The following is a 17,798-nucleotide window of genomic DNA, read 5'->3' on the forward strand; positions in this document are numbered from 1 at the left end:
TCAGTAGGACCTAAGGGTTTGCATTTCTCACGGCTCTACAGGTGACGCTCTTTCTCTGGGAACCACACCATGGGAACCTCTGCTCTATATACACGGCAGGTGGAAACCCACGATGTGGACCCCAAAGGCAACACCAGGGAAAGGCCAGAGAGACTGGGGTCCTGGGGGCCAGCTGCCAGTTGGATGCTGGTGAGGTGCTGGGTCCACGGCTATACCTCGTTGAGGGGAACAAAGTGTGTTGTTGTTTCTCCAGGGCCTCGGTTCAAGTATCACCTCCTCTTATCTTCTTGTTATTTAGTTGCTAAGTCATGTCTGACTTTTTTATGGCCCCATGGATAGTAGCCCACCAAGCTTCTCTGTTCATGGGATGTCTCAGGTGAGAACACTGGAGTGGGTTGCCATTCCCATCTCCAGCTGCTCCTCCTGACCCAGGGATTAAACCCAGGTCTCCTGCACTGGCTGGCGAGCTCTTCATCACTGAGCCATCAGGGAAGCTCTGACCACATTTATATTCTCTTTATCGCTAACTTGGACAGAGTTACAATTTGCTCTAAGTTGCTTACGTGTTTATCATCCACTTGCTCCCACAAGGTTCAGGTTTCTTGAGGACAGGGGCTCTGTCTTGTTACAGGGAATCCCCAGCTCCCAGAACATAATCCACTCCATGGCTAACACTAAAAACACTCCGCTGTATAACAGCGGCCTTAGCCATCCCAGGGAAGCAAACCAAGTTCTTGGCACCTGGAGTGGGTGGTGTGGGAAAGGGGGCCTTGGCCATGTCACCGACCATGATCCATTCCTGGGTCCTTCGGGGACCCATTCTGCAAAGTGTCAGCAGTGTTTGTGGTCACAGGAGAGACCACAGCATGCAGTTTTCAGCTCTTCAATCAGTTCCCGTGAGCTATCAGCTGTTTGGGCAGAACAAAGACAGTTCAATCACTCAATCATGTCCGACTCTTGCAGACCTCATGGACTGTAGCCCATCAGGCTCCTCTGTCTGTGGAATTCTCTAGGTAAGAGTACTGGAGTGGGTAGCCATTCCCTTCTCCAGGAGATTTTCCCAACCCAGGAATCGAACCCAGGTTGAATGCATTGCAAGCAGATTCTTTACTGACTAAGCCACCAAAGAAACTCCAGAACTTCCAGAATAAAGAGGGGAAATAAATGGGGACATTTTGGAAATGATGACCCTGTCCCAAGGGTTCTCATAGTGACAAGAGTGCTGATTTCTAGGCTCTGATTGTGTTTCTGAGCTCTGGTCTCTGGACGATAGGTATCTGGTGCGCTCTGCCCATTCAGGGAGGTCCCCGGTCCTCAGGAAGCCTGCCCCCCTCAGAGAGGCAGGGGCTGTAGAGATGGTGCAGGGTGTGGTGGGGCTCCATCGATCCTATTTGACCAAGAATAGAAGGACCCAGGTGGGGCTAAGGATTCTCAGGATACCGGTACATTCAATATAGGCTTCCCACGTGGTGCCAGTGGTAAAGAGCCTACCTACCAACACAGGAGACATAAGAGATGCGGGTTCAATCCCTGTGTCGGGAAGATTCCCCTGGAGAGGGAAATGGCAACCCACTCCAGTATTCTTGCCTGGAGAATCCCAGGGACAAAGGAGCCTGGAAGGCTACAGCCAATTCCACATTTAATAGGTCAGGAAGGGTCCTGGGCACTAACCCCTTGCCCACAGACTGTAACCCTTAGGACATGGCCCAGGTCCCTTAGGGCTGACTGGGGGGACTAGAAGGTTGCCATGGTAGCATAGTCTATCTACCCTCTCCTGAGGGTTTGGAAGATGGAGTCCTTTCAGATCAGGAAGGCCTGGGTTCCCCAGGATGGATGGGGGGATTCTGGTGTCGCAGGAAAGGTTGTGACAAGAGGGAAGTTAGACGTCAACACTCCCCTTTCTCCTCCCTTGAGTCATCAGATATCAGGATGGGCCAAAGAGAGGAAATACATGAGGACATGACAGAAATGTGGCCGAGGATGAGATGGTTGGATGGCATCACTGACTCAATAGACATGAGTTTGAGCAAACTGCGGGAGATAGTGAAGGACAGGGAAGCCTGGTGCGCTGCAGTCCATGGGGTCGCAAGGACTGACTTAGGGACTGAACAACACCAGCAAACACAACAGAAATGATCCCTTTCCTAGCTTCTCACTTTCTGTATGTTGGGGGGCACTGTGACCTTGAGGTGTCCCGGGATGCGCTTGTCACGCTCAGGGTTGAGTACAGAAGCAACCCCTCCCCTCACCACCCCTGGTCTCCCTTCTCAGCTGCTGAGGCAAGAAGAGTAGAGTTGAGTTGGCTTCTTATTGTCACTGTAACAAACCCCCACCCACTTGGTGGCTTAAAACTATACACGCTTATTCCCCTCTGGGATTCCCAGGTGGCTCGGTGGTAAAGAATCTGCCTGCCAGTGCAGGAGACTTGAGTGATGTGGGTTCGATCCCTGGGTCAGGAAGATCCCCCAGGAAAGGAAATGGCATCCCTCTCCAGTATTCTTGCCTGGAGAATCCCATGGACAGAGGAGCCTGGTGGGCTACAGTCCACGGGGTCACAAAGAGTTGGACACGACTGAGAGTGCATGCAAGCCGTTCTCCTCTAGTTATGAAGGGCACAAGCCTGGAATCAGTTTTGCAGGCTAACATCAAGGTAGGGGCATGGCCATGCCCCCTCCAGGGTCCTTCCTTGCTTCTCCAGCCCCCAGAGCTACACTGCTCGCCCTCCGTGGCTTGTGGCTCCTTGCAGCTTCGAAGCCAGCAGTGCAGCGTTGACTTTCAGCATCACATCCTCTCTGTCTGTAGTCAGCCTTCCCCCTGCCTCCCAGTGCTACAGACCCGGGTCATCACGTCTACATTCTCCAACCCCCGGCTCACCTAGGATGACCTTCCTGTCTCAAGATCCCCAACTTAACCCCATCTGCAAAGTCCCTGTAGCCACGTAAGGCCACAGTTGCAGGTTCTAGGGACAAGGAGGTGGACATTTTTAGGGGTCAATATTCAGCCTACCATACCGGCCTTGTCACAGGGCCTTGGTGCCCCCTCCCCAGGGGCAGGTATGCCAGTAGCCACGTCCACTCCCCAGCCCCAGAATCCCATTCTCCGTGGCTTCCAGGAGCTTGTCCCCAGGTCCCAGGAGTCCAGGCCTCAGTTGCTGTTGCTGGAAGCCAGGACATAGATGTGGAAAGGCTCCCATGACCATCACAGGTGGAAAGGTCACACCGGAAAGTGAAAGTGAACGTGTAAGTCGCTCAGTCGTGTCTGACTCTTTGTGACCCCATGGACTATATAGTCCATGGAATTCTCCAGGCCAGAAGACTGGAGTGGGTAGCCTTTCCTTTCTCCAGGAGATCTTCCCAACCCAGGGATCGAGCTCAGGTCTCCCACATTGCAGGCAGATTCTTTACCAGCTGAGCCACCAGGGAAGTCCACCCGACCAGACAGTTAAAAGGGGCGTGCTGACAGACAGAGCTGAGGTGCATGGTAGCAGCTCTGAGTTGATCCCAGGGCCAAGGGGGCTCCCAAGCCTGGAGCCCCAGGTCTCCCTGCCTGTGCTGAGGCAGGTATGGGAGAGGCCAGGCTCCCTGCTCCCTGCCGTATCTGCGCCCTGCTAGTGGGATAACCCCCATGTGGCACACCCCCCTTGTGGCTGTGTGATTGAATTAAGGGCCCCCTTCTCCAGGCTTCAGAGTCTGAACTGCTTCTAGCATTCCCACCCCAGGCGTCCAGGCCTGAAGCTCACTTCTCTGCGCTGGTTTGTTTGTTCATTTGCTTGTCAAGTGGGCTTCCCTGATAGCTCCCTTGGTAAAGAATCTGCCTGTGATGCAGGAGACTCCAATTCGATTCCTGGGTTGGGAAGATCTGCTGGAGAAGGGAAAGGCTAGCCACTCCAGTATTCTGGCCTGGAGAATTCCATGGACTATGCCGTCCATGGGGTCGCAAAGAGTCGGACACGACTGAGCTACTTTTATTTTTTAGGGGAAGTTCGGAGGAGGGAAGGGGACTGCTGGAAGGAGTATTTGTGTGTGTGTGTGTGTGTGTGTGTGTGTGTGTGTGTGTTTGTGTGTGGGCTTCCCAGGTAGTGCTAGGGGAAAAGAACTTGCCTGCCAATGCAGGAGACATAAGAGATGTGGGTTTGATCCCTGGGTCAGGAAGATCCCCTGGAGGAGGGCATGGCAACCCACTCCAGTACTCTTGCCTGGAGAATCCTATGGACAGAGAAGCCTGGCAGACTACAGTCCATAGCGTCGCAAAGAGTTGGACACTACTGAAGTGACTTAGCAGGCACACATTCACGTGTGTGTGTGTGTGTCTAAGGACACAAATTACAGTAAAAATTCAGTTTCACTGAATGTATCCTGGATTGGATCCCAGAACAGAAAAGGGACTTTGGTGGAAAAACTAGAGAAATCTGAATGAAGTCCAGAGTTTACTTAATAGTAATGTATCAGCAAAGCCTCTTCGTTTTGACAAATGTACCACAGTTACATAAGATGACAATATTAGGGGAGACTGGGTATGGGGTGTTCGGGAACACTCTGTTCTATCTTTGTAACTTTTCTGCAAATCTAAAATTATTCCCCCAAAAAGTTCATTAATAATATTCAGTCCACCCCCAAATTTTAATTAAAAATATTCACTTCCAAAGTTTTACAACCCAACACAATATATCAATGTGGAGGTTTAACTAACAAATCTACTGTTCAGTTCAGTGTTTATTATTGAGCTATAACACATACAGAGTGAGGTGCACAAACCTTGCCTTGTGCTCACATCTCACTCTTTTTAACATATGGAATCACTCACCCTAGAGCACTAGATCAAGCAAGAGAAGGTCTCCAGCACCCAGAAGTCTCCTTCTAGCCCATGGCACCCCACTCCAGTACTCTTGTCTGGAAAATCCCATGGACTGAGAAGCCTGGTAGGCTGCAGTCCATGGGGTCGCTAAGAGTCGGACACAACTGAGCGACTTCACTTTCACTTTTCACTTTCATGCATTGGAGAAGGAAATGGCAACCCACTCCAGTGTTCTTGCCTGGAGAGTCCCAGGGACAGAGGAGCCTGGTGGGCTGCCGTCTATGGGGTAGCACAGAGTCAGACACGACTGAAGCGACTTAGCAGCAGCAGCAGCAGCAGCCCGTTTTTAGTGAACAGCTCTCTTCCACAGAGCTGGCCACTCCTGATTTATTTGGAAGATTGGTTTAGTCTGTTCTCGAATTTCATATCCATAAAATCACGAAGAGTGCACTCTTTTGAGTCAGTCTTTCACTCACACAGTGTCTGAAAATCAGCCACGCTGCTGTGTGTAGCTGTTCCTCCTTTTCTGTTGTGCTGTCAATCAGTCACAGAGTTGGGTCCGACTATTTGCAACCCCGTGAGCTGCAGCACGCCAGGCCTCCCCTGTCCTTCCCCATCTCCTGGAGTTTGCTCAAACTCATGTCAGACACGAGTAAAGCACTTAGCATGACCTCTGTGAAAGGAGAGTGTTTAAGAGAGCGATTTTTTCTTAAACTTTTTGTATTGGGGTTTTTGTTGTATTCGTTGATGGGGCTTTAGTCGCTAAGTTGTATCCAACTCTTTGTGACTCCATGGACTGCAGCACGCCAGGCTTCTCTGTCCTCCACTATCACCCAGAGTTGCTCATGTACATTGAGTCAATGATGCCATCCAACCATCTCATCCTTTGCCACTCCCTTCTCCTCTTGCCCTAAATCTTTTGCAGTATCAGGGTCTTTTCCAATGAGTTGGCTCTTCCCATCAGGTGGCCAAAGTATTAAAGCTTCAGCATCAGTCCTTCCAATGAATATTCAGGGTTGATTTCCTTTACGACTGACTGGTTTGATCTCCTTGCAGTCCAAGGGACTCTCAAGAGTCTTCTCCAGCACCACAATTTGAAAGCATCAGTTCTTCAGTGCTCAGCCTTCTTTATGGTCCAGCTCTCACATCCATACCTGACTACTGGAAAAACCATAGCTGTGAATGTGACATTATTTGGAAAACAGTCCTTGCAGATGTAGTTAAATGAAGGGTCAACCTGGATTGTCCAGGTGGGCCCTAAGTGTCCTTAAAAGATACAGAAGAGAAAGCAGAGAGGAAGGAGGAGAGGGCTATGGGAAGACGGAGGCAGACCTGAAAGTGATGCAGCCACGAGCTAAGGGAGGCCTGGGCTCCTGGACGAGGCAGGGAAGGATGTGCCCCGTGCTCCCTTGTGGGGAGCACAGCCCTGTGAACACCTTGATTTGTGGCTTTTAGCCTCCGGAACTGTGAGAGAGTAATTTTCTGTTCTTTTAAGCCACTAAGTTGGTGGTACTTTTTTTACAGCAGCCCTGGGAAACTTACACAAAAATATAAGCCAGCTTACTTTTCCTAGACCCTGCCTTACCTCCTTGCAAAGCCGTGTTCACGGTCCCTGCTCTAAATCATTGAGAATACACAGAGAGATGCACACAGACACACAAACGTACACACACGTCTCTGCTAATTTGCATCTTTGTCCCAGCCTGTGCCCAGGAACGTGATGAGCTAAGGAGAAATGGGCTGGACTAGACAATTCATGAAGACCTGCAGCCAACCTGCAGGCTGACCCCAGGGGCCCCAAGAAGCCAGGTTCCTTCAGTTGCTGGGCTGAAAATAGAATCCTCTGGGGAGGCTGAGACAACAGACGAAAGGAGCCCAGCAGCAGACACACACTAGGCACCCGTTTGATCACACGTTCAACAGAGGGAAGCAAGAGGTGGCCTCCCCAGTCCAGAGGGGCTTGGGCAGAAGAGAACCACCAACCCCTTGGTGGGCAAAGCCCTCGTGGGCAGCACCCAGCGGGCTCACCGCTCACTGCAGCAAAAATTCAGCTGGGAAGGCTTGTTGCAGGGTGAACATGACAAAGACGATCTCCATGTAATCGTCCGATTCATACAGACACCCGAACAGGGGGGAGCCGTCAGGGCCGGTGCCCATGCTCTGCAGGTCTGAGTAAGCACAGCTGCCGGGGGCCAGCAGGGTGGGCTCTGACCAGGTTGCAGGCCCAGGGGACCATCGGTTGAGGTACACGCCCAGGTTGGATCTCTGCCGCGGGTCAGTCGGGTGGGTGTAGAGCAGCCACCAGTCTGGGGGTTCGGAGCCCACGTTGGGGCTGGGGAAGCTGACGATGCTCCCTTGGCAGCCGTTGGGGGGCTCCACCAGCTTCTGCACCCATTGAGTCTCCTTGAAATCCAGGCCGTTGTTGGCGCTCTGGGCCTGGACCCTGGCTTGGTGGGGGCTCCTCGCGTTCAGATACACCACCCTCTGTTGCCCATCCCTGACTTCAGCCACCTGGCACTCCAGGGTGTCCTGGTCCACAAAGCTCCCTCTCGCCCATGTGCGCCCGTGGTCATGGCTGACCAAGCAGAAGGCGGAGGGGGAAGGCGCCTTCAGGCAGCAGTGGCTGCGGTAAGCATAGGCTGGCACCACCAGGCTCCGCGTCGGATTGCTCAGCTGCAGGCAGTGCCCGGGGCCTACTGCGAATGTGGCCCAGTCCTTGTCGGCTGAGGCAATGACAGAGTCCGTGAGGTCGGTAGGGGGGCTCCAGGACCTGCCGTGGTCTGGGCTGGTGACCTGACACAGCCGTGTTGCGTTGACCCTGGTCTGAAGCTGGTGATGCTCTGACACCTGCCCGGGGATGGCAATGAAGAAGAGGAAAATGGTGCCCGTGGCCTCGTCATACAGGGGGCTTGGGTTCATGGACCGGTGGCCCTCCAGCTGGGCTTGGGAAACCGCCTCCTGTGAGTGCCACTGTGGGAGAGGAGAGGAGGAGAAGCACAGCCTGGAGAGGGCCTGTGACTGTGGCAAGGGGGGGGGGCACTCTGGGGGTGGGCGAGTCAGCATGAGGGGTCGTGGGGGAGAATTCTTGGTCTAGCGTTCATTCACCCTCACAGCACTTCCCAGAGCAGGAGCCAGGGCTTCACCTCACTGCCTGCAAGATGACCCAATCCCTCCAGCACCCATCCAGGGCACCCATGACGTGCTAGACTTCAAGTACAAAGATGCTTCGGGCACCAGCCCTGCCCAGCTCTGTCCTGGATCCTTCAACTTAACAGCTCCATCCAGCTTCCCCTTCTTGAAAAGCAAAACCTTAGGAATAACCAACGGTCTGCCAGGGTGGGACCGAGCGTGACAATCACCTCCCATCTTTTATACATCATACTGTTGGGACCTAACAAACGCCATGATAGGCTTCAGGGACTAAGGTAGGACTCACGGGAAAGGCTGAGTCATTGCCCAGTAAGGTCATCCCCTCAGATGCCAGGACTTGTCTAATCAGCATACTCCCGGTAACCTGGTTTGAGTTTATCAGGACGTAAAAGACATCCCCCTGCAGCCAATAGCCAATTAGTAAATACCAGGAAACCCCTGCAGCCAATAAAGATCAGCCAATTAGTAAAGACTAGGAAACTCCTGCAGCCAATCAGCCCTTGCCAACTCTCTGTTCTAAAACCTATAAATGCTGCTGTAAATCTGGGCTCGGGGCTCCTTGCTCCACTCCACTGCATTGGATGTGGCGGGAGCCCGAGCTCGAGCTAGAAATAAAACCCCTTCATGTTTTTGCATTGCTGTGGACGTCTTATTCTCTCAGTTTTGGGGACTCGGACTCTGGGCATAACAATACTCGACTAGTGCGGTCTGCCAGGGGGTAGCACCATGACCCTAGGACTCAGTGAGCTTCCATAGTCTCTGAGTCTCTGTCATAGATGCTGCCACTCTGCTGTCTATCCCTGTTCATTAAAGCGAGAACACTGCAGTGGGTAGCCATGCCCTCCTCCAGGGGATCTTCCTAACCCAGGGATCAAACCGGCATCCCTTATGTCTCCTGCACTGGCAGGCGGGTTCTTTACCACTAGCATGGAAGTTCCTATTACTTAATAACCATCCCCCAGTGAGTGAGTCTAAGGACAGACACGTGTTAAGGGTGTAACACCCATGCACGGTCTTATTTAATCCTAACCTCTAACTCCTGGGGCACAGGTAGTACTGAGATAAGGTAGATGAGCCTCCCAAGGCCATACTTCTGGTTAGCTGTGGAACCGGGACACGAACCCAGGTCCCTGTGCTTCAAACCCATGCTCTAAGCAACTGCAAGGGAACAATGACCGCACAGTTAAGATAATAACAATATTAAATCCTTCATATGTGATAAGCCAGCCTTGGGGGTCTTCATCAGAATTACTTATCTACGTGCTGGAACGTCAGGACCCGAGCAATCGCCCCAACCACCCACCCCAGGTTAATTTTACTCGGAGGATGATCTGCCTCCCAGGTAGGTGATGCTGAGCTGGTCTTCCCTCAGCATCTCAAGGATGTAGGGGAATCTTTCTAAAACCAGTTTCCCCCACTGACTTGTAGCAAAGCAGATGCCACCAGGCCAGCCGAACTTGCTCTGGGTGAACCCGTGTGAGATCTAGGCAATCACTGAGGGGTACCTTCTCTGTCCATCCCTGGTGGGTCCTCGAGCCCTCTGGCCCCCAGGCCTCAGCCATCTAAGGGTGGGCTGGTCTCCGTACGCCCAGCAGAGTGGCAGTACCCTTGTCCGGCCTTACCTGGACCTGGTGGGTGGACGTGTCATAGCTTCCCCTGCGCAGGACAATGAGCTTGGCATGCTCATCCTTCTTGCTCGTCCGCTCTTCTGCAAAGGCCAGCAGGGTCTTCTGCTGAGGCAGGTAGAGCAGAGCTGGGATCCTGTAGACGCGGGCTCCCGACTGGAACACCCTCTCCCTCTGCAGGACGGGGCAGGACGCCATGGCGCTGGAAGGGGACACAGGAAGCGAAGATGAGTCCCTGGCAGTCCCCTCCTGAGATGCGCCAGAGCCTCCCTCCCAGGCAGGTGCAGCTCACCCCTTGGGCCAGCCGACTACACTGGGGGCCTGTCCCCCTCCCACACAGGGTTCATCCCCCATTATTACTCACCAAGCCCCTGTTCCCTCACCCTCATCTCCCTCCTATGGAGTCTGGCAGCACCTCTGTCCATGCGGTGTTAGGAACAGCTATTTGGAAAAGTATATTTTGTGTTGTATTTTTACCTCCTTATGACAGATTTGTGATGACCTGCAACTACTTTTGCCAGACCCAGCATATTCTTAATCAAACACTGAGCCTCTGGTGGGGTGGGAGGAGGGTTGAGTGGCATTCTGCAACTGTCCAGCTGCCCGAAACTGACACATGTGAGCTTTATATAAATCCAGAGCCCCAGAAAGTTGTCTTTGAAAAAAAGGAGGGGTGGGAGAGGGTGGGGAAAGTGAAAGTGTTAGTGGCTTAGTCGTGTCCAGCTCTTTGCAACACTGTGGACTGTAGCCGAGCAGGCTCCTCCGTCCATGGAATTCTCCAGGCAAGAATACTGGGGTGGGTAGCCAGTCCCTTCTTCAGGGGATCTCCCCAACCCAGGGATCGAACCCAGTTCTCCTGCATTGCAGGCAGATTTTTTATCATCCGAGCCACCAGGGAAGCCCAAAGTGGTGGGGGGAAGCCTTGATTCTTAAGGTTCTCCTCCGCAGGTTGCTGAGGCTGAGGCCCAGTTGCCCCTCCATGTGGACTCCGACCCTGGGGAAGGGGCAGGGCATTGGGAATGGAACAGAGAGGCCCCTGACAGCTCATTCAAGCATAAGGGATCCTCCACAGCGACAAGAAAATGAAACTTAAAAACAAGCATTTCAGGGGTCTTCCCTGGTGGTCTAGTGGCTAAGATTCCACGATTCCACTGCATGGGGCACAGGTTTGATCCCTGGCCAGGGAACTAAGATCCCACATGCCATGAAAGCAGAAATAAAAAGTCAACAAATAAACATATTAGGAAGTTTCCTATTGGTCCCGTGATTGCGACTTTGCCTTCCAATACAGACAGTGCAGTTTCAATTGCTGGTCAGGGAGCTCAGATCCCACATGCCTTATGTCCAAAAACCCAAAACATAAAAAAAAAATACAGAAGCAATATTGTAATATGGGCTTCCCTGTGGCTCAGTTGATAAAGAATTCGCCTGCAGTGCAGGAGACCTGGGTTCAATCCCTGGATTCGGGAAGATCCCTGGAGAAGGAAATGGCAACCCACTCCAGTATTCTTGCCTGGAGAATCCCCATGGACAGAGGAGCCTGGTGAGCTACAGTTCATGGGGTCGCAAAAGTCAGACACAACCTAGGGACTAAACAACCGCCTCCAATATTGTAACAAATTCAATAAAGACTTAAAAAACGGTCTGCATTGAAAAAAATCTTAAAAAAAAAAAAAAAGCATTTGGCTAAAAAGCGTGGCTTCCCTGGTGGCTCAGATGGTAAAGAATCTGCCTGCAATGCAGAAGACCCAGGTTGAATCCCTGACTCAGGAAGATCCCCAGAGGAGGCAATGGCAACCCGCTCCAGTATTCTTGCCTGGAGAATTCCATGGATGGGCCATAGGCTACAGTCCATGGCTACAGACATGCTTGAGTGACTAACACACATGAAAAGGGTGGCCGGGGCCAAAGGGAACTTGGTGACCGCAAATGACGTGAACTCCATTGGTGCTGGGCCACCTGGGGCCCCTTCAGGGGGCTGAAAAGAGCTTCCTCCTGGTCACACTGCAGGAAGGATTGTATCTGATGACTGGCCTGCCCAGAATATACAGACCTGATCCCCTTGTCCTGATTGATGCTCTAAAGCATCCCAGCTCCAGGGCTCCCCATGGGCTGAGCCAGAGCGTCCTTCAGATTCTCAGCCCAGCTTCTCCCTCTGCACAAGCCCCACCATCCTCCCTTCCTTTCAATGGGACTAATCCCAGGAGGCTCCCCTATAAACATTCTGCATTACAGCTTGCTTTCTGGGGAGTCCCATCTGTGATGTGAGTCTGGGGAGGGAAGTAGGAAGCAAGGTGAGGTCTGAGTCACATGGCCTCCTCTGCACACCCTTTATAGTTCAGTTCAGTTGCTCAGTTATGTCCGACTCTTTGTGAGCCCATAGAGTGCAGCATGCTGGGCTTCTCTGTCTACCACCAACTCCTGGAGCTTGCCCAAATGCATGTCCATTGAGTTGGTGATGCCATCCAACCATCTCATCCTCTGTCGTCCCCTTCTCCTCCTGCCTTCAATCTTTCCCAGCATCAGAGTCTTTACCATTAAGTCAGTTTTTCAGTTCTTCACATCAGATGGCCAAAGTATTGGAGCTTCAGCTTCAGCATCAGTCCTTCCAGTGATTGATTTCCTTTAGGATTGATTGCTTTGATCTCCTTGCTGCCCAAGGGACTCTCAAGAGTCTTTTCCAACACCACAGTTAAAAGCATCAATTCTTCAGCGCTCAGCTTTTTTTATTGTCCAACTCTCATATCCATATATGACTACTGGAAAAACCTTAGCTTTGACTAGATGGACCTTTGTTGGTAAAGGAATGTCTCTGCTTGTTAATATGCTCTTTAGGTTGGTCATAGCTTTTCTTCCAAGGAGCAAGCATCTTTTAATATCATGGCTGCAGTCACCATCTGCAGTGATTTTGCATCCCCACAAAATAAAGTCTATCACTATTTCCACTGTTTCCTCATCTATCTGCCATGAAGTGATGGGACCAGATGCCATCATCTTTGTGTTTTGAATGCTGAGTTTTAAGCCAAAATTTTCAGTCTCTTCTTTCACTTTCATCAAGAAGCTCTTTAGTTCCTCTTTGCTTTCTGCCATAAGGGTGATATCATCTGCATATCTGAGGTTATTGATATTTTCCCAGAAATCTTGATTCCAGCTAGTGCTTTATCCAGCCCAGCATTTTACATGATGTACTCTGTATATAATTAAATAAGCAGGGTAACCATATATAGCCTTGATGTACTCCTTTTCCAATTTTGAGCCAGTATGTTGTTCCATGTCCAGATCTAACTGTTACTTCTTGACCTGCATACAGATTTCTCAGGAGGCAAGTAAAAGCAGTCTGGTATTCCCATCTCTTTAAGAATTTTCTGCAGTCTGTTGTGATCCACACAGTCAAAGGCTTTAGCCTAGTCAGTGAAGCAGAAGCAGATGTTTTTATGGAATTCTATTGCTTGCTTTTCTATGATCCAACGGGTGTTGGCAATTTGATCTTTGGTTCCTCTGCCTTCTCTAAGTCCAGCTTAAACATCTGAAAGTTCTCAGTGCATGTACTGTTGAAGCCTGGCTTGGAAAATTTTGAGCCTTACTTTACTAGTGTGTGAGATGAGCACAATTGTGTGGTACTTTGAACATTCTTTGGCATTGCCTTTCTTTGGGATTGAAATGAAAACACCTTTTTCAGTCCTGTGGCCACTGCTGAGTTTTCCAAATTTGCTGGCATATTGAGTGCAGCACCTTCACAGCATCATCTTTTAGGATCTGAAATAGCTCAGCTGGAATTACATCACCTCCACTAGTTTTGTTATTAGTGATGTTTCCTAAGGCCTGCTTGACTTTGCACTCCAGGATGTCTGGCTCTAGGTGGGTGAACACACCATTGTGGTTATCTGGGTCATTCAGATCTTTTTGTACAGTTCTTCTGTGTATTCTTGTCACCTCTTCTTAACATCTTCTGCTTCTGTTAGGTCCCTACCATTTCTGTCCTTTATTGTGCTCATCTTTGCATGAAATGTTCCCTTGGTATCACTAGTCTTTCCCATTCTACTGTTTTCCTCTGTTTCTTTGCACTGATCAGTTAGGAAGGTTTTCATATCTCTCCTTGCTATTCTTTGGAACTCTGCATTCAGATGGATGTATCTTTTCTTTTCCCCTTTGCCTTTTGCTTCTCTTCTTTTCTCAGCTATTTGTAAGGCCTCTTCAGACAACCATTTTGCCTTTTTGCATTTTCTTTTTCTTGGGAATGGTTTTGATCACAACCTCCTGTACAAATGTTACAAACCTCCATCCATAGTTCTTCAGGCACTCTGTCTATCAGATCTAATCCCTTGAATCTATTTGTCACTTCCACTGTATAAATTGTGAGAGATTTGATTTAGGTCATATCTGAATGGTCTAGTGGTTTTCCCTACTTTCTTCAATTTTAGTCTGAATTTTACAATAAGGAGTTCATGATCTAAGCCACAGTCAGCTCCCAGTCTTGTTTTTGCTGACTGTATAGAGCTTCTGTTGCAAAGAATATAATGAATCTGATTTCAGTACTGACCATCTGGTGATGTCCATGTGTAGAGTCATCTTTTGTGTTGTCAGAAGAGGGTGTTGCTATGACCAGTAAGTTCTGTTGGCAAAACTGTTAGCCTTTTCCCTGTTTCATTTTGTTCTCCAAAACCAAACTTGCCTGTTACTCCAGGTATTTCCTGATTTCCTACTTTTGCATTCCAGTCCTCTATGATGAAAAGGACATCTGTTTTTTGGTGTTAATTCTAGAAGGTCTTGTCAGTCATCATAGAACTGTTCAGCTTCTTTGGCGTTAGTGGTTGGGGGGCCTAGACTTGGATTACTGTGGTATTAAATGGTTTGCCTTGGAAATGAACAGAGATAATTCTGTTGCTTTTGAGACTGCACCCACATATTGCATTTCGGACTCTTTTGCTGACTATGACGGATACTCCATTCTTCTAAGGGATTCTTGCCCACAGTAGTAGATGTAATGATCACCTGAGTTAAATTCACCCATTCCAGTCCATTTTAGTTCGCTGATCCCTAAAATGTCGATGTTCACTCTTGCCATCTCCTGTTTGATCACTTCCAGTTTACCTTGATTCATGGACCTGACATTCCAGGTTTTTATGCAATATCATTCTTTGCAGCATTGGACTTCACTTCCATCACCAGTCACATCCACAACTGGGTGTTGTTTTTGCTTTGGCTCAGCCTCTTCATTCTTTCTGGAGTTATTTCTCCACTCTTCTCCGGTAGCATATTGGGCACCTACCGACCTGGGGAGTTCATGTTTCAGTGTCATATCCTTTTGCCTTTTCATACTGTTCATGGGGTTCTCAAGGCAAGAATACTGAAGTGGTTTGCCATGCCCTTCTCCAGTGGACCACGTTTTGTCAGAACTCCCCACCATGACCTGTCAGTCTTGGGTGGCCCTACATGGCATGGCATTGAGTTAGACAAGGCTGTGGTCCATGTGATCAGGTTGGTTAGTTTTCTGTGATTGCAGTTTTCATTCTGTCTGCCCTTTACAGTTGCTCGCATTTTCTCTACCATGTACGTGTATCATCTATTTAAAACTTAATTCAATGTTTTTGAGAAAGAAATATAATCTATCATTATTTTACTCAGTCCATTATGAATATTATTGCTTGGATACATGATTGCCTAAGAATATGTGATTGCCTAAACACAGGTGGAAGAACAGTCTTCATCATAAAATCTAGGGCAGTCCAAGAGAACGGGGCTTGTAATACATAATGGTGTTGCTAAGTTGAAACTTTATTAAGAAACCTAGATGGGAAAGAAATATAATTAAAAATAGAAATGAAAATAGGGTAGAAAGATGCAGTTCAACAGTGTCCTCTAGAAAATCGATCAAGGGTTTGTTTAAGTTCTTAGGTGTTTACCTAGGAGAGGAATTGCTGGGTCGGATGGTACTTCCGTGTTTAACTTTTTGAGGAGCTACCAGACTGTTCCCACATCAGCTGCACCACTTTACATTCCTATGAGCAATGTGTTAAGATTCTAATGCCTCCACATCCTCATCAACACTGAAGGAGTCTTTTGGGCCTAGAAAAGAAAACAACAGTTTCAAAGGCCCTCACTGAATCATCTAACTTCAGAGAAAGCAAAACAGAACTTTAGGTCCCGCCCTGATGCTCCAGGCCAGTTGCATCTATCTGGGACTTATCACCCCCTGTCCAGAAACCTTCCACCCCTACACCTGCACAGAAGACTTCTGTTGAGGTCGTTTTTCCTCTTTCTGCCTCGGCCTGAACTATACTTACATTCTTGGTGCTGAAACCCGGGAAGGGGCGAGGCAGTCGTCTCACTCTCTCTCACTCTCCCTCCCTCTCATCGCTTTCCCTTTTCCTGGAGTCTGGGAGCTCGAACATCCTCTGAGCTCATTTTTCTGCCAGGGCTCAAGTTCCCTTCGGTGAGGCCTAGTGCCTTCGTGGCCTAGTGCCTTCGTGAGAGTTGCAAGCCTTGGGCTAAGGCTTTATTGACGCTTTGCATACCCCCAGGCCTCGGCTCTACTCCCTTTCCCTCTCTCTTTCTCTGACGACCTCCGGAATAGGTAACTCTTGCCATTAGACTGCTCTACATGCAACACTCCACTCAAGCTGGCCCCTAGATTAAGGTAAGATCCGGACGGTGTTCTAGAGGCACCCTAGAACTCAGTCCTCTCCGGGTCCCGGGGACCCCTGGCCCAGGGCCACTCTGTAGGCAACAGTGGGGAACGCTCCACCTCAGCACAGAGCTCTCTTCTCATAACTCCTATTGTGACTACGGGTGAGGACTCGAGTTCTCAATAGGAGCCTCTGTTTGCCTTTCAAGTATGGGGTCTGGTCAATCTGTCCCCAAAGACTCCCCTCTGACCTGTGTTCTCAAAAATGTCAAGCCACTCTCACTCACTGAACTCAAAGCTGACCGATTAAAACAACTCTGTACACAGATTTGGCCTCAATACCAATTAGACAATCAAGACCGCTGGCCTGAAGCTGGCACATTTGACTTTAACATTCTTCAAAATCTCACCGACTTCCTTAAACGGAATGGCAAGTGGTCGGAGGTCCCCTATGCCCAAGCCTTTTTGGGCCCTTCGGAGCAGGCCCTCCCTATGCAAGGCCTGCTCCACCCACGAGGTCCTTCTCTGAACCTTGCTCCCAAGCAAAAGGGCTCTTCTTCCTCAACTAACTGCACCCCCGGAGTTCGACCCTGTGAACGAGCCCCCTCCCTACCCGCCACCCCGCCAACCCCCTCTTTCCCCTTCATCCAACTCACCTACTGGCCCGGAAACCTCTCATGACTCCCCCTCAACCCCGCTACCCCATCTCCCCGACTCCCCCTCCCCTCTTCCTTACTCCCCCCTCCTGCCACAGGGTCAGTACCCAACACATGTTCCCCTGAGAGAGGGGGCAGGACCAGAGGGCCCCACCCGAATCCATGTGCCATCTTCATTGTCAGATATGAGCCAGATAGAAGAAAAGTTAGGATAATTTTCTGAAAATCCTACCAGATACAGAAAAGAATTCCTGAGACTCTCCCAGGCCTATAACCTCACATGGAGTGACGTATATTATATCCTAAATGCCACTCTCACCCCTGATGAAAAAGACCATATCTGGCAAGCGGCAAAATCCCATGCTGATCATTTGTGTAACCAAGACTGGGATAGCCCAGTTGCTGATGAGGCGGTGCCTCAGTTAGATCCCCACTGGACTTACCAGCCTGGTGACCCAGGTATCAGGAGACTCAGTCATATGATTACCTGCATTCTAGAAGGAATGCAGAAAAATAGTCATATCCATGTCACTTATGATAAAGTCAGGGAAATCACCCAAGGGGCAGATGAAAATCCAGCCTTATTCTTGGCACGCCTCGCAGAGGCAGCCCAGAAGTAGACCAACCTAGACATCACCACCCCTGCTGGGTTACTATACCTTCACATTCAATTCATCAGCCAGTCCACCCCTGACATCAGGCACAAACTTCGAAAACTAGAAAAGGGCCCTGAGACCCCCCCCAAAGAGACCTTCTAGAAGTAGCCTTCAAGGTGTTCAATAATAGGGAGGAGGAGGCTAAGAGAGAAAAAGAATGTGAGAGAAAAGCTAAATATGCCTTTTTGGCGGCAGCAAATAAGGGAAGAGATCAGCCTGGCCCAAGTCATCCCAGAACGGGGCTTAAGACCCACCCCCGGACCCTGCTTCCTATGCAACCAGTCAGGACACT

General features: G+C 49.9%; 1 protein-coding gene across 2 annotated transcripts in view; it reads right to left on the bottom strand.

Moving 5' to 3' along the window:
* Positions 1–4,692: 4,692 nt before the first annotated feature.
* Positions 4,693–17,798, bottom strand: part of NEU2 (neuraminidase 2) — a 41,871-nt gene continuing 28,765 nt past the window's right edge. For both annotated transcript variants that reach the window (XM_027964281.3, XM_060416462.1), the window contains 2 exons: positions 9,567–9,771; positions 4,693–7,764 (listed from right to left, as the gene is read on the bottom strand). In XM_027964281.3, the coding sequence (XP_027820082.1) occupies positions 6,826–7,764; positions 9,567–9,767 (1,140 nt within the window). In that variant the 5' untranslated portion in view covers positions 9,768–9,771 and the 3' untranslated portion in view covers positions 4,693–6,825. The remainder of the gene's footprint in view (positions 7,765–9,566; positions 9,772–17,798) is intronic.

The sequence above is a fragment of the Ovis aries genome, chromosome 1 (genome assembly GCF_016772045.2).
Source record: "Ovis aries strain OAR_USU_Benz2616 breed Rambouillet chromosome 1, ARS-UI_Ramb_v3.0, whole genome shotgun sequence".
In the NCBI taxonomy this organism is placed as follows: domain Eukaryota; kingdom Metazoa; phylum Chordata; class Mammalia; order Artiodactyla; family Bovidae; genus Ovis; species Ovis aries.